This window comes from Onychostoma macrolepis, chromosome 13 (genome assembly GCF_012432095.1).
Source record: "Onychostoma macrolepis isolate SWU-2019 chromosome 13, ASM1243209v1, whole genome shotgun sequence".
Taxonomy (NCBI): Eukaryota; Metazoa; Chordata; class Actinopteri; order Cypriniformes; family Cyprinidae; genus Onychostoma; species Onychostoma macrolepis.
Window position 1 is genome coordinate 9,316,428 of NC_081167.1, and position 23,764 is coordinate 9,340,191.

General features: G+C 35.1%; 1 protein-coding gene across 3 annotated transcripts; it reads left to right on the top strand.

Annotated features, from left to right (window-relative positions):
• Nucleotides 1-135: 135 nt before the first annotated feature.
• anxa11a (annexin A11a) lies at nt 136-23,178 on the top strand. 3 transcript variants are annotated; one of them, XM_058795132.1, is made up of 15 exons: nt 136-346; nt 7,709-7,936; nt 13,352-13,434; nt 15,134-15,472; nt 17,254-17,341; nt 17,627-17,721; nt 18,150-18,263; nt 19,094-19,184; nt 19,339-19,418; nt 19,537-19,593; nt 19,681-19,774; nt 20,649-20,744; nt 21,208-21,266; nt 22,242-22,364; nt 22,459-23,178. In XM_058795132.1, exons 1-15 carry the CDS (start codon nt 298-300, stop codon nt 22,516-22,518), a joined length of 1,656 nt encoding a protein of 551 aa, XP_058651115.1. In that variant the 5' UTR covers nt 136-297; the 3' UTR covers nt 22,519-23,178. The 3 variants fall into 3 exon arrangements, with proteins under 3 accessions (XP_058651115.1, XP_058651117.1, XP_058651116.1); XM_058795134.1 differs by having other exon boundaries at nt 15,272-15,472; XM_058795133.1 differs by lacking the exon at nt 136-346 and adding an exon at nt 4,091-4,234.
• The last annotated feature ends 586 nt before the right edge of the window (nt 23,179-23,764 follow it).

Genomic DNA, 23,764 nt, shown 5'->3' on the forward strand with positions numbered 1-23,764 from the left:
TCACTAAAGATGGTTGCACGCGCACGCAGCGCGCCCAGTGTAGTCGGCTTCATTAACAAATGACCCGTATGAACCGGTTCTTTTTGAGTCAAAAATAAAAAAAAGCGCAGCCCATTCACGAATTGATTTTACATTTGTTCGTGAATCAGATACTGCTTCTCGGTTTATTTAGAAGTCCTCTGAGAAACCTAATCCAGTCCGTATATGTCTGAGATTCATCCCGTAATTGTTTGGTGATCCGATTCTCCGACCGCTCGCGCCACGAGGCCTTTCTGCCACATCGGACGAAACAATAACATGAAATTAATAAGAAGATGCCGATCACGAAAACTAATAGCAGAGTTAGGTAAGAATCTTGTATTGCAGTTTTCTTGATTGTTAACATAATATAACTGATTTTAGTTGGCCATTTTCCCAAACCATTACCGGTAATTCAGTTCTCAAAACAAAGACACGTTTCTCAAAAAGTTTAACAATGAGTAAGGCAGCAAAACTGATGACACCAATCAGAATCTCTGCATCCTAACAACAGAGAGGAGAGAGCTGAACGAATAATACTGTTTTATACTTACATATTCAATATAATTACAGTACAGTACCAGTATATTAGATGATGGAATTTTCACTCTTCTATATGTACAGTAAACTGTAGCACATGTTGTACACCTTCAAACGTGTGACTGTCAAATTTTATTTGTATCCATTTTTTATGTGTGCTGCATGTTTGCAGAACTGAGAAATGACTGCCTAGAGATATAGTCCTGTGTCAGGAGACCAGGAAACTGCTATAGTACTGTATAATGTAATGAAATTTGATCAAATGCGCAGAGGATGCTGAATTTACTATTTTATTTTATTTTTTACTGTACTGTATTATGGTGCATACCAAGTTCATATACAATTCTTTGGTATTTGAACTTTGAGTGTTTTTCATCTACTGCAAGATTACTTTACAGTAGTAAAATGAAAATGGTCTGTTCCCAAAAGTTCATTGATGAATTATTATTATTGTCTGTAATTTAAGTGATGTTGTATACTGTAATAGATATTGAGCTGCAAAAATAATTCCTGAATCCTTATAAGAGTTTTTTGTTAAGTGTTATTGATCTCATGAGTGTTCACTGGGCAGGAAAGTCATCTGTGTATTTGAATTGTAAGCATTGAAGAATACCTGTAATAACTAGATTGAAAAGTTTGAAAGACAAATTTATGCTGGCTTGTCTTAAAATCTTGTTTAAGAAAAATAAATAGTTTGGTCAGTTAGATGTTCTAGATGTTTGCTAAAATGTTGCTAGTTGGTTGCTAGGCTCTTGCTATGCAGTTGCTGGGGTGTTGCTAGACCATTGATAGTGTGTTCTGGGTGATTACAGACATTCCCACCTCTGGTAATAACAGAAAATCAAACATTGTTTTCAAAACTGATCCAGTTTCAATGCTTTGATATTATTGTATTTCTTTCTAATGTTAGGAAATTCAAAAGTGTTACTCTTAAACTTGCTCTTAAACGTGCACTAAAACGTGATTTATACCATCTAAGTAGCCTATGTAATATTAATAGAACCGCATGACGTCTTCTTTAATGATACAAGCTCAGAAACATTAGTTTTTTATATTGTGTATTGACTTGGTGCCATGATGGATATTGAAATGTTATTTATTTTTCATTTTAAACAGTATAGATAGATGATTACTTAATGGTAAGGCAATATTTTGTGAACACAACTGTGCATGTCACAATGAATCCCCAAAAACTATGCATGGGGGCTTCCTTTGGTGTTGCCACCCCTTTGTCACCCTAAAAATTATTTTCTAGATCCACCCCTGCATCACAGGCTCTAAAAGTGAATTGATGTGCTAGTGTGATGAAATAACAATGGCACATAGTCAAAGAAACACTGGACTCATATTAAGAAAAAGTTATCTCTAATAACTGGGCTTAATCATTCTGTTGATAATGGTACAATAAAGTTAAAGTCTGGGATGCCATATTCTGTGATCCGTTCAGTTTAGGCACCTTTCTTAAGTAAGACAAGAATGACTATATACACTGTGTGCAGAATTATTAGGCAAGTTGATATTATGGTCATATTTTTTTGCCAAGAAAATTTTACCAATTCCAAACCACATCAATCTTAATAACTACTATTGATTTTGTATTTAATCATTTCTAAGTTATATATAATTGTCCATGAAGGCTGAAAGTCAAAAACTCCTTATTTCAGGTGTGCTGAATTATTAGGCAGGTTTTCTTTTACAGATAAAATGAGCCAAAACAGAGATTGAACTCAGAGTAAAAGTAAAAAAATAATAATAATAATTAAATGCCCATGAGAAGGATGCAATATTAATTCAATAATAGAATTAGCAAAGTTAAGGCATGATCATTGGGCAGCTAAATGCTCATTGGGTCAGCAGGGTCAGAAAAAACAGGTGGAGAAGAAAAGACACGTTAACTGCACAAGAATTAAGGTGAAGAATTAGCTGTGAAACCATCAGGAATCATTTAGTCTCCAGCGCCACCATTTTTTGAGCAAGTTTTAGGAGCTCATTTTTATTCCATCTCCTATCCTAAAACGTTTGTCTTGCAGAGATTGACTAAAATGAGCTCCTAAAACTTACTGTCAGATTCTGGAAGATAAATTCTTCAAACAGTGGTACAAGAGGATGTGATGCTGGTCCTTCGAGAGTCACTCTCAACTTATCTGTCCATAAAGCCTATACAAAATCAGTCTTCATGTATTTCACAACACTTCAGCATGTTATTCTTATTAAGTGAGGGTTATTTTTTTTAGCATTTTTTACCCAAGCAAGGTCTCTGAGAACCTGACACATTGCACTTCTGGAGACTCCAGGAAGGTTGCAGTTCTGGAAAATGGTGGCGCTGGAGACTAAATGATTCCTGATGGTTTCACAGCTAATTCTTCACCTTAATTCTTGTGCAGTTAACGTGTCTTTTCTTCTCCACCTGTTTTTTCTGACCCTGCTGACCCAATGAGCATTTAGCTGCCCAATGATCATGCCTTAACTTTGCTAATTCTATTATTGAATTAGTATTGCATCCTTCTCATGGGCATTTAATTATTAATTTATTTTTTTTACTTTTACTCTGAGTTCAATCTCTTTTTTGGCTCATTTTATCTGTAAAAGAAAACCTGCCTAATAATTCAGCACACCTGAAATAAGGAGTTTTTGACTTTCAGCCTTCATGGACAATTATATATAACTTAGAAATGATTAAATACAAAATCAATAGTAGTTATTAAGATTGATGTGGTTTGGAATTGGTAAAATTTTCTTGGCAAAAAAATATGACCATAATATCAACTTGCCTAATAATTCTGCACACAGTGTATATATGGAGAAGTATGAGATGAAGTATGTATGTATAATACAGTATTCTTATACTACCTTATCAAGGAGTGCGAAATATTATAATAAATTATCAAATAAATCCAACAAAATTCCAGATTTTTTATCCTTATTTTTTTTTGACAGAGCTTTTATATATTATACCAAATAATTCCTAAAGATTTCAGACAGGAGGAGACAAATAATAATGTAATATAATAATAATTAATATAATACTTAATAATATATATATATATATAGTTATTCTCGGTAGAAAAGCTGCAAAATCTACATAGTGCACATTAAATTGATCACTTACGAACTCGCTTGCAGGAGAACGTTTTCCTAAATACTGTAAACACTCACGTAGATGGACGTCATACGCACGCACAGATGGGCGTGGCTGACTTTAGGGCGTGTTCCTCTTGGGCAAACTTCCATATTTAGACCCACCCAGTCTTTTGTGACTTGTGCTAGATTGTCACATACACTGTATTAATAAATATTTAAAAACAACAACAAGAGAAAAGCCTACAGGAAAAGGAGATAGGCTATACTCTGAACGTCGAGCTCTTAAAGAGACTACGACACATTTCATACAGCTGCTCTTTTAAACTGTATATAGGCTACTCCTCTCTAGGTTAGGTCGTATTTGACAGACTTATGGAAAGATTACAATAGTAATTCCTTTATTTCCAAACACCGTGAGTCATGGTGTACGAAAGAGTCACATGTTTTGTATTTAGTTAAAAATTGTTTGGTGTGACACAGTCATGGAAAGAATGAGTCCCACCCACCTTATTAAATATTACGCTGCGTGTCTCTCACGCTCGAGCAGAGAGAGAGGTACTCTGTACCTAGGAAGTGAAGGGCCGCTGCTTAAACTGTAAGTAACAAATACTCTTTAACACTATAAATGCCATCTGTTTAACGTTTTAAACTATTAAAATAGTCATAGAGATGTTTAGTGCGCTGCTACGGAGACGTTTATGCGCTTTCTGTTCTGTAGTTCCTGCAGGAACACGACTGCGTTATTTTAAGTCTTCTCCAAGCTAGCATTTCAAGAGATCCACCCATAATTTTGTGCATTAAACAGGCATTTCACACTTCTGTCGCTGATCTTTGATTCGCACGTTTAAGGATCCATCACCGTTCAGACTATGGTATAATAAGGTTTTAGGTGGAGAGAACCTGATTTAATGTGACTGAACATTTTGTTTTATATACATTTGCGCTGGATAAAGCCCGAACAGTGAGATAATATGGACGTTTGGATATATTTGTTGATATAATGAATGCAGCATGAAGTATAAGATGCTCTTCTATATTAAGTAAATAGCTTTACATTATATTATAAGTTAAAGCACTATATTATGGAAATTTAAAGTTAAGTTAAGTTCTGTTTACATTTGCGTAATATAGTGTTTTGCATAATATAGTATTGTTCTCTCTCTTTGTGTGTGTGTGTGTGTGTGTGTGTGTATATATATATATATATATATATATATATATATATATATATATATATACATATGAATTTTTCCACATTAATAATTGGTGGACTCTTGGTTTTATTTAAGACCCCTGCTTTATAGAAAGTAAAACCTCTACAGTCAAAAAGAGTGGACAGTTGGTTTTGTGATGATTTATAAGTGTGAAAGCAAGGCCTGTTGAGAAACTGACTGGTGGATAGAGCTGTTTTAACATTGCAATGTAGGACATTCACGTTCTTAAAAATTAGGCCAAACAAAAGTCCTTTTTTCTGCCCTGACTGAGCAATGCGTGATTGTATAGGCCCACCTGAATTATTAGTTTGGAAAGTTTGACTGTTTAGATTGCATCATATGTTGAGGTGTGGTGTTATATCAACAGTGTTCATCTCTACAAGTCTTTTGTTTATTGCCCCTTCCCTCTACACATATAATAATGTGTTTTATGGCAGGTGAGGTGCTATGGCAAACCGCTCCCACACTAAGTAAAGGTGATAAGACTGCATGCAGTGTATTTACACTTTCAAATACATCAGTATTAGTATCCATAACCACATATAGAGCATGAACACAGGCTAAAAAATATTATAGACTATAGCTTTTTATTTGTATGTTCACAAAGTATGGACATCACTCTGAGGCAATGCATCAAGGGTCAATGAGCAATATTATAAAAGCCCTGTTTTTTTTTTTTTTTTTTTCTTCAAAACTTATCCACTCCTATCGTGTTAACCATATAATGTGTGCTCCATGTACTGCTCAAGCACTATATTTTCTTACCCTTCTGCAGATAACATTGCCTTTCTACACTGCCTCAATAATCGGTTATTTAGCATAGGCAAAAGAGCATAATACTTCCTACTGTAGAGCTCAACATTGGCCGCCAGCTGTTCTATCCATCAGTTGTTGATTGGAATTTAAGCAGACAAATCATTGGAGAAGTCTGGCATTTGTCACCAGATAGAAGTATTTTGTTTCACTGGAAGATCCAGTCATGATTATAAAATATGAAAATACATGTATTTTGAAAAGGATTTTTATTTCATAGTTTACAACACATTTACTTGTGGCGCCTACAAAAGCATATACCATCATTTAGCAACCTCAGAGCACAAGGTAGGTCAGTCTTACATTTAGTTTAATGTGTTATCACTAAAAATCATTTTCCCTGGGGGAGAAATGAACCCAGGTTAAAAAAAAGTACACTTCCGTGATGTACTTAAAGTGCTCAAGTACTCAAGTGCACTACAAGTGGTGACTAAATACATTTTTTAAATACAGAGATAGTATATTAAAAGCGCATTTTAGTTCATATTCATGGTGTCCCAAAACAGCACAGTTGAGTACACTTAGTTTATCTTAAGCAATACTAAATAATAAATTTTAGCATATTCAGAACAAAAGTAGTGTGTGAAAATAGAGCACTTTAAGTACATCATGCACTCTCAAAAATAAAGGTACAAAAGCTGTCACTGGGGCGGTACCTTTTCAAAAGGTACACTTTTGTACCTATTAGGTTCAAATATGTCCACTTTAAGTACTAATATGTACCTTTAAAGTACCAAAATGGACCCTTTAGGTACAAACATGTACCTTTTGAAAAGGTACCGCCCCAGTGACAGCTTTTGTACCTTTATTTCTGAGAGTGTGGAAGTGTACTTTTTTTTAAACTTGGGAACGGGTTTTACTTCCTGAACATGACTGTAGTTTGCTATAGCAGCTGTCTTGAATTTGTTTTATGTAGTGTGTTTCCATGGTTTTTACCACATGGGAACTCTTTAGTGAGACTCACTGACTGCTGTTAATGGTTGGTTAAAAAAAAAAAAAATGAGGGCTTGATTTTCAGAGCATAGCCACTACTTTCCATTCAGAGTTTATGTTTAGATATATTTCAAAGTAAAGGGTGAGAAGTCTGAGCAGTCAGAAAAAAAAAAACACTGAGAGAATTAGGTGATAGATAGATTTTTCTTTTAAACACAAATAAATGCAAAATTTATATAGGCCTATATATATGAAAGTGAAAGAAACTTTAGCTATCTTGCTTTATTAGTTGGCCTATGCATTATTTAGCAAAACAACATCTCACTCTCAACATCTCAAGTCAGGTGTTAAACACAGCAGCAAGGTGTCTGTTTTGACTTTTGTCACCGATCTTACCGGAAAGGAAATGGGTGATGCTTTTCTATAATAGAACATGCTTGCAAAACTATTTGAAAAATGTGCCCATGAACGACTTCACTAAAACTAAATCAACCCAGCAATATCAGTATACTGACCATTCACACAAATCTGTAATGATTTATTAACAGCTTTTTATGCATTAATTATTTTGTAAAACACAGCATGATTTACAGCTTTAAATATAATTTAGTGATGCTTTTAGATGTACAGCAGTCTCTGCTCTCTGAGGGCTCATAGACATTGTCATTCGAGCAGCACAAGAGCAGGTGTAGCAACAAATATACTGTAAGATGGAGAGGCCTAAAGGATCAACTGTATCCCTCTAAATAGAGTACTACAGACAAGACATATTTTGTAGGCCCACCCAGAATTGGATTTTGGATTACTGCAGAAAATAAGCTCTGTGACCAGCAAAAGTGTATAATTCTTGTACATCTTGTTCATCAAGATAATCTTCACAAATTAATAAAACCTAGGAATAAAAACTAAAGTTATAAACAAGTTATGCACCATGTTCGCATGACATCAACATCACATCTTCATTTTAAATCTACAAGTTGGAAAGATTTAGTTAGAATAGTACATTGAGTATAATTGTTTTTTACATTTATGATATGCAGTCCATGCTTGTGATGGTTTACTTTATACACAGTTTTGCTAATTACAACCCATACTTTTTCCAATTTCAGGCACGACAATGAGCTATCCAGGCTATCCTCCCCAGTCCGGCTATCCTCCTCAGGCCGGTGGATACCCACCCCAACCAGGGGCGTACCCTCCTGCTGCAGGAGGTTACCCCCCTCAGCCTGGGATGTACCCCCCGCAGGCGGGTGGATACCCTCCCCAACCTGGAGGTTACCCGACCCAGCCAGGTGCCTATCCTGGCCAGCCAGGGCCGTATCCTGCTGTGCCTTCAGGTGAGCAGCTGTATCCAGTGGATGATTTCTATATGTGTGCATTATACTGCCTTACATCATACTCTAGTCTATGAAGTTTATATTTGAAATGGTTATGAAGGTTTTATTTTAGACATAAACTCAGTGGACAAACCAACTTTGTTTCATGGCGCTTTCACTGAACAGTGATGAATAGTGATGTTGACAAGGTAATGTGGAATTTTTAGGTGGAGCCAGTGGAAAAAAGTGAGTAAGTGACTGAATGTATAGTGAGGTAGAAACGCTAGCTAGTTTCTAGCATTGTCTCGCACTGACAGATATTCATTTGGAGGCTCTTCTTTAGAGAGGCCTTCGATCTTTGTGTGTTTTTGCACTAGAGGTCACATGGATTACATTACTGAATAAACACAAATGAATGTTCTGTTGGAAGGAAACTATTGAGTTGTTGACTAGTTGGTCACACATTTTCCATAATCTGGTTGCTTTAGCTATTTTGCCAAAACAAAATATGCTTTGTTTGGTGTGTATACATGCTAGGACTTTTGACCTTGCTGTGTTTTGTTTACTCGCATTATTTTATTCATCAAAATGTTCAAAACTCTAAGGCTTTGTTCACAGTTCTCACCAATCTGATTTGGTTTTCAGATCTGATCTTTAGCACTGTCTGTCCATAGTGTCAGTTTGCTAGTAATGAAATCTGATCTGTTCTGACAAGGAAGCAAATATCCGGTGTATCTACATCAGTTTCGCTAGTAGTTATATAAGCGTCAACACAATGCTTAGACATCTCCTACAAAAACTGTCAGTGGGGAAATTTTGCTTCTGTTCATGTCTATCATGATCTTACTGCGGTGCTGAACAGACGCAGACAATTCACACACATCTCTCTCTCTCAAAATGGCCATATTTGAGACAAAAAAAAAAGTTTGAGTAGTTTGCATCACTGGATATAGCTGTCAGTCATTTAACATTTCTGTAGTAAATCAGTTGACTAACATTAAATGATTTGCAGCTTCATCTTACCTCGCTCTCTTTTTTTTTTAATTTTTAAATTGACGCCGAGGCTTTGATCTGAAGCGCCTAGTATGTGCTGCGCAGTGGTCGCGCGCGCATCCATAGACTAGCGCAAGTTAATTCTCACACTTTAATAGTATTTACAGCTCCTAACAGGCTGTGTAACTATTACCTCAAAATGTACGGCAGTATGCAGCTTTCCCTATTACTCGCGTGCCAGCGATTATCCCTCTGCGTGCCACTGTTGGCACGCGTGCCGTAGGTTGCCGACCCCTGACTTGCAGTGTTACAAAAGATTTCTATTTTGAATCAATGTTGTTCTTATGAACAATCTGTTAATAAAAGAATCTTGAAAATAAAAAACTGAAAAACTGTTTTTAACCATGATTATAATAAGAAATGTTTTGTGGACTGCAAATCAGTATATTAGATTGATTTCTTAAGAATCAAAGTTTAATAATATTTTACTCTTTTTACTGTATTTTTGGTCAAATAAGTGAAGTTTTGGTGAGCATAAGAGACTTACTGACCCCAGTAAGATGTTACTGACTTTTGAAGTGTGTGTGTGTTTATTTATTTATGCTTTCACTAGTTCATATGGCATTTTACATGGCTTTGCAATGTGGCAAATAAATTTTAAAATACTTAATATAGACAATTGCTAAAATAATTATGAAAGGTATCGTAACACAGGATAAAGCAAAACTGCAAAAACTAGTGCTATTTAAAGTTCAGCATTTTAGGTCAACTTCCCAGTCAATTTCATGTCAACTAACCAAATATACAAGTTATTAGTAGGGATGCACCGATGTATCGGCCGCCGATATTTATCGGCCAATTTTTGAATATTTTTGATTAATATAATAATATTTTTGAATATTGAATAATAATAATATATTTATGCCATCGGCATATCGGAAATAACATGAAAAGGGCCGATACCGATGGTTTATTAATTAACTGCATGGAGACAATGAGTTGCGTGTCTGTTGCAAAATCCAACGGTTTTCTCTGGGCAGGATAATTAAATTCTTGCCAAAACAAAATAAAATCTGCACAAAATATATGTGAAATGACCCCGCTCAGCTGTAAATTCATCATAGGTAAGACGCAATGGTGATTCACCATTATCCGTTAGTATGCGTCTGTGAACGGACAAAACAGAATAAAATAGGCTACATAAAAAAGGAATAGGAATAAAATATATTTTGTTTCATTAACAGGTTAATACGTAACATCAACATTCACATAGGCTATATCAGTAATAATAAATACGATGTGCGATTTGACATTATCGAGTATATTGCAAAAATCAAACAAAAGACACAGAGTGCACGCATACATTATGTAAAGAAGTCCAGTAGGTTAGACTAGTGCACGTGCGAGTGCGTTCTTTCACTGCATGATTCAGTATTAAAATGCTGAGGAATGATCAGAAAATTCAAGATATGGGGGCAGAAAATGTAGCCTATATATTTATATAATTTCATATTAAACAATATCACACGAAGATCGAGTGCTGTTTTTTGGGGGGGTTTTTGGTCCAAAAATCATCATGATTATGTGTTTGTTTGTTTTTTTATTTTTTTTTAAAAAAATTATAAGTTTAAAGAAGTTAATATTAAGAGACTTACGTTTTAGACTAGGTTCACACTGCAGGCTAAAGTGGCCCAAATCCGACTTTTTGCCCAAATTTGACCCGTATCTGATTTTCTTATGACAGTCTGAACAGCACAAATCCGATTTTTTCAAATCAGGCCCAGGCCACTTTCATATGTGGTCCTAAATCGGATACATATCTGATGTTTTGCAATGCGACTTCTGTTTGAACGGCCATGTCGCATTTCATGCGATAGTTACGTCATTGAAATGCGACAGACGTCACAATTCTGCGCTGGAGGAAATCGTGCTCTCCTTCTTCATAATATTCTTCTTCTTATCACTTCGTTATTTAGGCTCCGATTGCACATTAACTTAAAAATTGCTGAACACACGCTAACACGAACAGCATCCATTTTTATTTCCGCAAACACAGTGCGCTGCATCTGACGTACTGTCTTCTTCTGCGCATGCGGGTCACTTCAGGGCCGTATACGGTTCACACGAGACTGATGGCAGTCGCATTTAAATGACAATGTGAACAACAGCGCAAAAAAATCGGATCTGAGCATTAAGACCTGCAGTGTGAACTAAGCCTTAGACACCGTATTGCCTGTTTTTGCTCTATTTCACCAACAAACATAACTCCAAACACAGCCACAGAACTATTTTGCGTCTCTGAAGCCCCTTTCACACTGCACGTTGGTCCCAGAAAATTGCCGGAGTGCCTTCTGTGTGAACGTAAACACGTCCCGGGATTGATTCCGGGTTCGATCCCGGGTTGGGGACCTAGTAACATTGCCGGGTTCAGTCCCAGAACGAGTGCTGTGTGAACAAAAGCCGGATCAATGCCGTAAAGGGTGTGACGTAGTGATGACGCACGTTATCATTTGACTGTTTTATCGGGTATTTTGAAGGCAGATCAACGTTCGTGACGAAAAAATATGTGCAAACTGTTATGAAGCAGAGATCAGGGAGCTCCCCACTATCCGCGCTGCAGCTGAGATCGTCGCCAGCTTTAGTGAAACGGTACGCGTCACATTCCCCGTCACATCGTAATGTCACGTGTCTTTACGGGTTCTTTACGGCATGTGTGTGAACGCACACACAGATTCCGGAAAATCACTGGCAGTGTGAATGAACCAAAATCAAACGATCCCGGGACAAATCACGGAACACATTATCCATGTATTTTCCGGAATCTTTGTGAAAGGGGCTTGAGCAACATGACAGAGTGTCTTTCCTGAATGAATCAACCGTTTAAATGATTCGGTTCAGTCGCAATGACTCACTCGTTAACAGAGATTTGATGCCACCTACTGGTGGTTTTAATTTCACATTTAAAGTATTCTTTTTATTTTTTAAATAATTTCAAATATCAGTATTCAACATTTTATATGTCAAAACATTATTTATTCATTTGTAACTGCAACTTAAAGCATTCCATGTCCCTCAGAGCTGCATTAAACAGTGGGTAAATATATCTATTCCACTTCAGATGCAGCTTCTGTGTTTCCTCTGCATTGCAAAGATGAATTTTGTTGATACTGATTTCATTTCTTTGGTAACAGCCCAAATGTCTTGCTCTACTAATTTATTGAATAAATGTAAGAATTTAACTTAAAAGGTGAGGCACGCTTTTAGGGGGGGGGGACGGCTTTATAAAGGTAAAAATGCCCATAAAAAGTAAAAATCAATTTAAACTTAAGTTAAATTAAAATTAATTTCTATCACTGCTGTGAACTGACCACCACACAGAATATGAAAAATATCAAAAACTTTAGGAGTCAGCTGTCCACGGTAGTCCTTAATTAAGATATCAGCACAATAACACACTCAGCAAAATATCGTCTAATTATTGTTATCGTTATCCCAGAAAATATTGAGATATCTTTTTTATCTTTATCGCACACCCCTAGCAGGAACAGATATGTTCAAATACCGATTGTGCCTGGAGAGTCGATTATTTTATTTATTTTTTCCGTTTTTAAGCCCTGCTTTATGCAAATGACCAATATCGGTATCGGCCAGTAGTTGTTTGTTAAAATCGGTATTGGTATTGGCCAAAAAAAAAATCCTATCGGTGCATCCCTAGTTATTAGACTTAAAAATAGAGGAAACACCCAGCAAAAAGAGCTTAATAAATAATTTGCAATGTCAGTGCAATGTTACCTGCCACTTCTTATTACCATAACAAAACCTGCTGCTCTGGATTCAACAGAGTGTTTCTGTTTTGTCTTATCACATCAAAACAGGTTCAGAATTGAAAATAAGTTTTTTTATTAATATAGAAGAGGCCCCCGGGATTCTGCACAGAACAATGATCAAAAGTTGATGTCTAGATTATTATTAGCCTGTCATTTGATACACAATGTGTCCTGATTTCCTTCGTTTTGAAGTCAACACGAAATGATGCTCACAGCCCATTTTATTTCTGTAATCTGACATGTGAGACAAGATAGTCAATAAGAGCACAGCAGAATTGTCTGGATTGTGAAAAATAGGCCAGAATGGTTAAGATATGTTATGTAGCAGAATGGAAATTATATACCAGGTGACTGGAAGAGAACATTGAAAGGGGATCTGTGACTGAAAAAAAAGAAAAGCCATTTTCACAGGCAGACCATGTTATTACATTTTTCTCTTTGGAATAACATGCAACAGTGAATCATGTGCTATAAGACCAGGAACACTTATGTAAATAGGGTTGGTTTTGATTTCATATTAACTGTGAAGTGCACTGATATTGTTCAGTCATCATTAGTGTGGGGCTTTTAGGTTTTTGTTTACATGTTTGCACGTATTAAATGCATGTATTTGCAGGAGGTTGGGGTGCTCCCGGTGCTCCTATTGGCATGGATAATTTGCCGAATCCTGGATTCAATGCATCAAATCTCCCAGCAATGGTAAGTTCTATAATAAAATGATGTATTGCGTGATCAGAAATGACATTGGTCTCCATTCTCAACAGATGCAGGTAATTTGATTCCAGTCTGCATGTAATGCACAACCTTGGCTAAAACCGCATCAAATTCTTCCTTTATCAGCTTTGTACGAAACTGTGCTCTTGTGATTGTGACATTGATCCCTTATAATTTATCTGTCATCAGAATGTGCTTTGACCAACAAATTTGACCCTATTCAATCTACTGATGCACAGGCTTCTTTAGAGTTTGCTCCGTAATCAGATTTACACATTAGAGGAAATGTGAACAAGTGTGGATCCATTGAACTACTGCAGCAAGGACAATATTTCACACAACATTTTCTATGATGTACAAAAAAAGCATAGGCCTACATGTTGATGATTTAGTTACAGAGCTGCATTAATAATAAATATCATTAGGAGCGAAGAATACTTTTTTGGGGTTAAATTAATTAATTGTTTGAAGAGGTTTCTCTCCTAGGTATCTATAGGTATCTATAATGCACTATGCATAATTTAAAATAATAATATTAATAATATATACCTTAACGGAAGGTGAAAAAAAAAAGTGCAAACTGACAGCAATTTAACTGCATGTTAATTACAATTAAATGAAATGTGCCACTTAAGTAGGGCTTAAGTAAATTGTCTTTGAAATATGGTTAAAGTTTACTGCCGAATATATATATAATTCACACGCATTTATGGTTTATTTATTTATTAACTTAAATATACTTTAATGTCATTTCTATTGAAACTTATATGTGATGTGTTTATATTTATTTTTTGATTATTATACATCTGTAATGATAAAGTTGCAATTTATTTCATTTAAAATATATGAACTTAAATGTAATATGGCATAACATGCTACAGTTTAAATTATAATCAAGTACTTTGTTATTCTTTAGCATAAAGAACATTGTACTTTAATGTAACATTTTTAATTTGATATTACAAAGTGCATTTTTTTTAGGTTTGAAGTACACTACAAGTGCATATGTAATGCAAATAACTAATTTCTCTTTTCACAAGAAAAACTTATTAAATTAATACAAATATATATCAAAAAGGACATTTCCTGTGTTCTAATTAGAAATGTATGCTGCCCTCGGCTATAAAAGTGCCCAAACATTTAAGAGACTCCAGTAGACTGGCAAAATCATCAATATATACCTTGCTTTCTGGTGATTTTGGTGTTGGTGTCAGCTATGTAAAAAAAGAAAAAAACCACACATTGGTTTACCACTACTTTTCATGGAAATATTTTTGCAGTGTGATGCTTTAGCTTGACTAAAAGGACTGGTTTCATTACTCCTCCACAGTACTTCTGCATTTAGGGGTCAGCAAGGGAAAATTTGTGCATGTGGAAACTCTTTCAACATTACAGAACTGTGTCTCTGTGACACCCGTTTGCAACATGATGCGACTAGCTTAAGTCAACGGGAACGTTTTAGTGCAAAGCCACACTATCTAAACAAACCTCTCCATGAATGCACCCTTGTTCACCGTCCTCCTTATCTCCCTGTCCTGGCCTTAATCATCTCTTTGTCCTTCAGTATTGTCATTTCATGGCTGTATATGTTAAATTTCCTGCAAAGTCTGCTCTACTGTCCTAACTGTCATGCTCGCTGTTATGCTTTTTGCTTTTTTCGCCCCCTCAAATATTTCCATCGCAGGCAAATCAGTTCGCCGCCAATAGTGGATTTACCCCAAATCCATCCATGTACCCTCAAATGCCTGGTGGCTATCCTGGCCCCCAACCTGGGGGCCCACCAGCCCCCTCCCCTAATCAGCCCTATGGCATGTACCCTCAGCCAGGAGGAGGTATGCCCCAAGGTCCGGGAATGGGATACCCTGGTGGGGCACCCCCGGGTCAGCAGATGCCGGGCTACCCAAATGCCCCAGCACCCACTCCGTCCATGCCTAGCTATCCCAAAGCACCCTCACCCAACCCGTCCATGCCTGCATACGGAGGAGGTTACGGAGGAGGTGCACCTGCCGTTCCAGCTGTCAATGTAATTAACTCTTAAGTATTTTTGTGCAATTTATTGCAGTATACAGGGTTTCTGAGGGTCTTAAAAAGTCTTTCCACAAATTAAGGCCTTAAAAGGTCTTAAATTGGAGGAGAAAGTCTAGTATTCAATGTTGCATGCACTGCAAAGAATGAATATCTTCCTAAGTATTTTTGTCGTTTTCCAGTACAAGTATACTTAAATCAAGATACTTTACTTTTGAGGTGCAAAATGAAGATAGTTTAAGAGTTTTCAGAGAAATTGAACAAAATGGAGTTTATGCTTAATTCAAAGGGTAAACAAGTTTTCATACATCACTGACAGATATTTGTTTTTGTTTTAAGTTGATTTTTCTTATTCTTTTATTCATCTGTATTAGTCTATATAAGATATTTGCTTATTCTAGTTAAGCTCAGGGTTTCCGCGGGGTCTTAAAAAGTCTTAAATGTAGTTGTTTCAAATTTAAGGCCTTAAAAAGTCTTAAATTGTACAAGAAAGTCTTAATTATGATTTCAAGAGGTCTTAAATTTGGGGACGGAAAGACCAGAATTGCGGTATGGCTGAATGTGACGATAGAACTTCAAAAGGCTATGATTTGATTAAATAAAAATGAGCGCTGCAAGTTCAAAGTCCGGCGCTGTGCTGCTTTGTGTTCTGCCTTTACTGGGAAAATATTTCTGCTGAACGCGACACCTGCTGGCAGAGAATGAATCAGTTAATATCGGTTAAACTAGTGTGTATACGCCTTCTTTCACTGCACGATTCAGTGTATTAAATGCATTTAGAATTATCAAATAATTTAAGATATGGGGGCAGAAAATGTATAGCTTATATTTATATAATTTCATATTAATATCATACAAAGAGTGGCGTTTTTTTCTGCAAAAGTCAGCATGATTACAAATGATATTGATTTTTTTTTTTTTTTTTTTCTTTTCTTAAGAAGTTAATATTAAGAGACTTACGTTTTAGACACCATATTTCCTGCTTTCTAAATTAATTTCGCCAACAAAATGATTTGGTTCAATCGCAATGACTCACTTATTAACTCTGACTTGCTGCCACCTACTGGCGGTTTTAATTTCACATTTAAGGTATCTTAATTTTTTTAAATAATTTCAAACATCTGTTTTAAACGTTTTATGTTTCAAATATCAAAACATTATTTATGCATTTGTAACTGCAGGTTAAAGCATGCTATGTCCCTCTGAGCTACATTAAACAGTGTGTAAATGCATCTATCTTCAGATTCATGTTCTGTGTCCCAGAAAATATCAAGATATCTTTTTGTCAATATCGCACACGCCTAATTCATGTTATTTAATTTATATAATAATTCATTGATAATAATTGTTTAAATCAATATTATAATGTTTTTGACTTATCCTTTTTCTTAAAAATGGTATAAAGGCTGAAATGTAAAGTTTATCATTTTATAAAACTTTTAGGTTTTGTGAAAACTTGTATCTGAACTGTAAATTATGCTTTTTACAGTCATTTTACAGTTTAATATGGTACTATAGACATTGCCCTACCCCGCTCATATGGTATTCATTTTATTTGTGCAGGTCTTAAAAAAGGTCTTAAAGTCTTAAATTTGAGCTTAAAAATCCTGCAGAAACCCTGTAAGCTATAGAGAACATATTGATGTATTGTGTTCCCCTTAATTTATTCCTTAAATTTTCTTGGTCTGTAAATGGTCTTTAAGAAGTCTTATATTTACTTTCATAAAACCTGCATAAAGCCTGAGCATATATTTGAGTCCTAACTTGTTTTATTTGTAGCGTGGATTCAGAGGGACCATTCAGGACTTCCCTGGAGCTGATCCTCTAAAAGATGCGGAAGTCCTCAGGAAGGCCATGAAGGGCTTTGGTTAGTTACTGTTCATGTTCATTTTCCACGTACTCTATTTCTGAGAAAGCAATGTCACTTATTCTCCCTCAGGGTTAAAAGTCTTTCTGTTCTTTTTGTTCTTTGATGTTTATCTATTATTAATCTTAAGTTTGACCCTTTTGTGATACAGGTGATGGATGTTTAAATACTGAGAGCTTTTTTTAGACTGACATGAAATAAGAGCTTTCCAGAAAATGACTCCTGTGTTTACTGTATATGCAGCTGCATAACAGGCTGCTAATATGCATGAACATGTTTCAACAGGCACTGATGAACAAGCCATCATTAATTTACTCGGAAGTCGCTCCATCAGGCAGCGTGTTCCACTCTTGGTGTCATACAAGACTGCCTATGGAAAGGTAATTGAGAGCATTGGAGCTTTTTAGATATTTGCTGTTCAGCAGATACAGCAGCTGCCCCTTAAATTGAGACCAGGTTTTATTTTGGACTGCTAATAGCTTTTCTTAAAAGCTTTGAACCATGATGTGCTACATGCTATTATATAGTCAGAGACAGGTGGTGTTTGTGGCCTGCCTCATTCTAGAGAGCATTTGATTGGACAAATATTCATATGCCCCTGAGTGCAAGATTAAACATCAGTAATTTTGGTCCATTTTTCCAAAGGAGGAAGACTAAAAGATAAATATGCCAAGATCATTTTGTCGATGCTAGCATATAGATCATCAGAGCCTCAATACGGAAAAGAAATAAATGCAGCAAAGTTCAGTTTTTGTTATGGGTTAAGAAAAGCATCATTAATCATTCTCATGTAACCCAATGCTTACAGGATTTGATTAAGGACCTGAAGTCTGAGCTTTCAGGGAACTTTGAGAAACTGGTGCTGGCCATGTTGAAGTCTCCAGCTCAGTATGATGCATATGAGCTCAAAGAGGCCATCAAGGTTGGTGAAAGTACTTTATTAATAGAATGAATACAAATGAAGCATGATAAAATACAGTATGTAATCAAACATTGTGCAACTTAGCACCCTCACATGGATGGCTGATGCAATATATAATATATAAAGGTACTGGATTTATAGTTATAGCTGAGTTATATTTATATACCATTTAAAAGTTAATTAATCAAAAGTGGCAGTAAGACATTTCTATTGTTACAATTTTATTTATATCAAATAAATGTTGTTCTTTTGAACTTTCTATTCATCAAAGAATCCTGAAAAAATGTATCACAGTTTCCAGAAAACGATTATTTTCAACATTGATAATAATATGAAAATTATTTTTTGAGCAGCAAATCAGCATATTAGAATGAATTCTGGAAGATCATGTGGCACTGAAGACTGGAGTAATGATGCTGAAAATTCAGCTTTACCATCACAAAAATAAATTATAATTTAAAGAAATATTACAATTGAAAACAGTTATTTTAAATTGTAATATTTCACTATATCGCAAAACATTTTTTACTGTATTTTCAGCCTTGGTGAGCATATAGATCATGATTATAAATATGAATTATTAATAATGAAGTGTTTGAATTCTTAATGATGCATATAGCATTACTTTTATATGTAGCATTGCTTTCTGAGAATAGAAGAAATAGTTCACCAAAAAAAAAAAAAAAGATCTGAGGAATGATACGTACCTACCTACAACAGGTTTACATTTTGAGTGAACTGTTCCTTTATGTTGCACAGATAACAGAATATTTGATTAGATTCTTATGATGTGCCATTAATACAAATGTAATCTGCTGATTATTTCACAGGGAGCAGGGACAGATGAGGCCTGTTTGATTGAAATCTTGTCCTCTCGCTCTAATGCGGAGATCCGAGAAATCAATCAAATCTTCAAAGCCGGTGCGTACTAGAGTCATATCACTTAATTCCTTCCCTCTGCAATTACAGATTCGATTACTTCCCAATCAAGCATTTGTCATGCACGTTTTAATCTGAAGCTCGACAGTAAAGCACGGTGAGCTGAGATGAATAACGCTCAGTATTTCTGTTTTAGAAAATAAGAAATCACTGGAGGACTCCATCAGTGGAGACACATCTGGACATTTCCGCAGACTTCTGGTCTCTCTTGCTCAGGTACACAGCAGATGTGAATGTTACGATGTGAAACTTTCATATTTTGAGGGTCAAAAATGTTGGAAATGACAGAAATGTGAAAGTCATATCAGTATTTCTTCCTGTTATTATCTCAAAGGGTAACCGTGATGAGAGCGAGAATGTGGACATATCAGTAGCCAAACAGGATGCTCAGGTAATTATTGAAATAAATGTTTCTAAAAATATATCTTTCTCATTCTTTGAAGAGTCTCTATTATGCTCTATTTGTGCTCTGCTGCAGGCTCTCTATCAAGCAGGGGAAAATAAACTTGGCACAGATGAGTCCAAGTTCAATGCCATCCTGTGTGCTCGGAGCAAAGCTCACCTCAGAGCAGGTACGTCATGGCCCTTTGGCTGGAATAATGGTATTCTTTTATCAAGTCGAAGTCCTTTTAGGAAGGTCAGTTCACTCAGCCCCTCCTCCAGGCTGCTTGTTTCCTTCTAAGTAGTAGTAATGCTAGTACAGCTCATATCTACTTGAATAGGGAAATACCGAAATCTCCAAACCTGTTTGTCAAGAATACTGTACTGTGACGTATATTGAAAGAGAAATAATCATGTTGTATTTTATATTATATATTGAGTGTAATGCTTTTTGAATGCTCCCACATAAAGAATACATAAAGTGTAAAAATGCTCAAAAACTTTCAAGTTCTGCCACTTTGTCCATTTTGGGGTGGCCAAAAATTCAGTTTTGGGTCTGGCATTGCAGTCAACACACTCTTGCCGAGGCTGAGAATTATGACTCATAACTGGATATGGTTTCCAGTGGAAACATTTGAATTCACCTCTGAATCAACCTACTTATTATGTAATTTCCTGTTTTTTCTATAGGACACAGTTGTCTTTTGTCTAATTACATAATATGTGCAATACTGGTCATATATTTATCTCATTAACACATCTACTGTGACTATTTATTTGATTGAACATCCAAAATTAAAGACTAAGATACAGTAAAAAATATTGTGAAATATAATGACAATTTAAAAGAACTGTTCTCTGTTTTAATATATTTTAAATTGCAATTTATTCCTGTGATGACAGCTCGATTTTCAGCATCATTACTCCAGTCTTCAGTGTCACATGATTCTTCAGAACTCATTCTAATATATTCCAAAGTGTGTTCTGCACAGATGTTTGTTTGTGATTTCAGTGTTTGCAGAAATAGCAACTATATTACAACACGAAGTGTTTTTGTGTTGACAGTGTTTCATGAGTATCAGCACATGTGTGGCAGAGACATCGAGAAGAGTATTGAGAGGGAGATGTCTGGAGATCTGGAGAGCGGCATGCTGGCTGTCGGTGAGCTGTCTGATCTGCCAACTATAATCGTTTCATGAAATCTAATCATTAAACACCCATAATTGTATTTCTTAACTTGCTCTCCATCCTGCCGGCCCCTTTAAGGGTAGAGCTGTTATAGGGTAAATATGCGGTAATATATTTTTCACACAACGAGATTCATAACACATAACATAGCTGACATACGTGCTTGCTGTGTCATAGTGCATGACTTCCTTTCAGCCGGTGACATGTTCATAATTAGGTGTGTTTAGTGTGTTATTTCGGTTTGCTGTTATGAACAGTCAGGCTTTCTGTTTTAAATGACTTTCACTTTCAGATGAATGCCTGGTCTGTCTTCATTCTGTTATTTTTTTTTTCCATTTAAGTTTCAAGATTCGTCTTGCTTGCTCTATTGTACACGGCTTGTTAGCTGCAGGGTGATTTGCGTATGGTGAGTCTAAACATGTTTTTCTGTATGCAGTGAAATGCATCAAAAACACACCGGCCTACTTTGCTGAGAGACTCTACAAGGCCATGAAGGTGAGAATAATTCTTTTCAGTGCGAATGAGCTGTACTGACTACAGAGTAACAGAGATGGCAAATTAATGATTAATTACAAACAAAGCCATGGTTTACAGTAGAAGTCATTTTAAGTCGTGTTATTGTACAGCAGTGGTTCTCAAACTGTGTACACAAAGTGCCCCCATGTGGTATGCCAGAAGAATGTGTTAATTATCATAGTAAAAATATATTTTTATATTATCGTCTTTATATTTATTTGTTTGTATTTTTTTAAATGTCTTATATTTTTACATTAGAATACATTTGTTTTGAATTGGTATTTTATTTTTAAATTAATATAAACATGTGTGTTATGAAATATTTTTAAATATAAAATTACGTTATATTTATGTTATATATAAATAATAAAATTATTAAAATTACAGCATTTATATATATTTATTTATTTATTTATATATATATATATATATATATATATATTTATTTATATATAAATGCATTATTTTATAATAAACGTTTTATATATGTGTATATGTCTTATATTTTCAACAGTTTTTAATAAACATACAGATATTTTATCAAATACATTTTATTTGATTAAAATATTGATTTCTTAATTTGGAATTTCATGAAGTGCCAGGCATGGAAATTTTAATAATGAACATCAATTTTTATACTTACGCTAAGTTCTAAAATATTTACAGCAATAGAAAATGGTATATATTTCAACTGGACTGCAGTAACTATTGTAATATTATGATATTAATATTAATATGGAATAATGTAACTCACAGTCCTTATGCACTCTAAAATATGCTGAATGCTGAAATAATTTGAGGGAACACAAGTTACCTGGATTCTGATTTGATTAAAGGCAGTAGTTGGCCTAAGAGTTTGGAGTACTACTGTTGTAGTGTATAAGATCACATCCATCAAAGTTTCAAATCCGAATATGCTTAAAAACTAAGAAAAAAGCTGTTTGAAATACGCAGGGAGCAGGAACCAAGGATCGCACTTTGGTTCGCATCATGGTGACCCGCTCTGAAGTGGACATGCTGGACATTCGTCAGGAATACGCAAAGAATTACGGGAAATCTCTATACACGGCCATATCTGTGAGTACCTGTATAACAACCCCTTTAAACTATGCTTTACGTTTTTGAGAAATGAAAATTACAGCATTGTAATGAAACTAATCTGCGTTTACAGGGAGACACTTCAGGGGATTATAAGAAACTACTGCTGAAGCTCTGCGGTGGAAGCGATTAGAGGATACAGATGCTCGCAGACCCTCAGAGGACATGAAGCCACACCATGATTTCTACACGCCTTACTTTCATTTGCACTTGTACTTGCATGTTTTACTGTACTCAATGCAAAGGCACTTGTGTGCATATATGCTGCACGTTACATTTCATGCTCTTTTATTAATATATTTTTATTTCGAGAGTAGCCAGCTATATCTTTGTGCCTTCTACACTCAAAGCAGTGGTTTAGCGAATTATTGTATGCTATCTGATGTATGCGTTACCTCCAAGATAAGTTGATTTAAGAAAATTCTGGATTAAGTATTGCGCACAGATCTGAATGCCAAAAATGTTTTTACACATTTATGTATTTTAAGTAATATACATATGTTGGGGAAAATGTGCCATAAATGTTAGTTTTAGTCATCAAAATGGCCATTTTATAGTAAAGAAATTTATATTTGCTGCATCTTATGCATAATACACTCTCTTTTTTTTTAATCATACACTTAAATTTACACTTCTTTTGTTGTAACCATTATGATTGTCGGCCTGCTCACTATTGAGGCAAAAAAGTGGTAATGATGGTGCTGTCTTTGTTTCTTATTTGTTTACTCTGTACAGAGCCAAACACACATATGAAATGCTAAGTAAATCCTGCCTGAAAGAGATAATAACACAAGCGTTCAACTTGAATTAAGTTGGTATTTCTTCAATAGCCCGTTTGGTACTATCAGTGCTGACTTCTGAAGCTAATTCAGCAATGACCTCAAAACACCCTGATAAATATTAATAACAACATTCATATAATTATTCCTACTAGATCAGGCATGACTCACGGTCAAACAGCATTACAATCTACAGAATAAAGATAGGAGACTTCATATCTAAAGTCAGTTCACATAGGCAAAAATAATAATCATAATCATAATTAGACATCTGGATCAAACCATTAAATGACATGATGAAAAATTCAATTATTAGTAATTAAAATTAGTTTTATAAAATACTTTTATAAAAACATTTAAAATAATGTCAAATTTAATTCAAATGTAATATACAGTTTTAATTAATGAACAATTATTTGTAGTTATGCCAATAATAATAAGGTCTAAAATATTTTAAGCAATATAAAAATGCCTCTTGATGCATATACAGGTTAATATAAAATAATTTGTATTAGATATTTAAAGTTTTCTTATAGATGGATCAATTTAATTTAAATTTAATATAAAATGTTAATATTTTTCTAGCTTTGACAAGGTCTC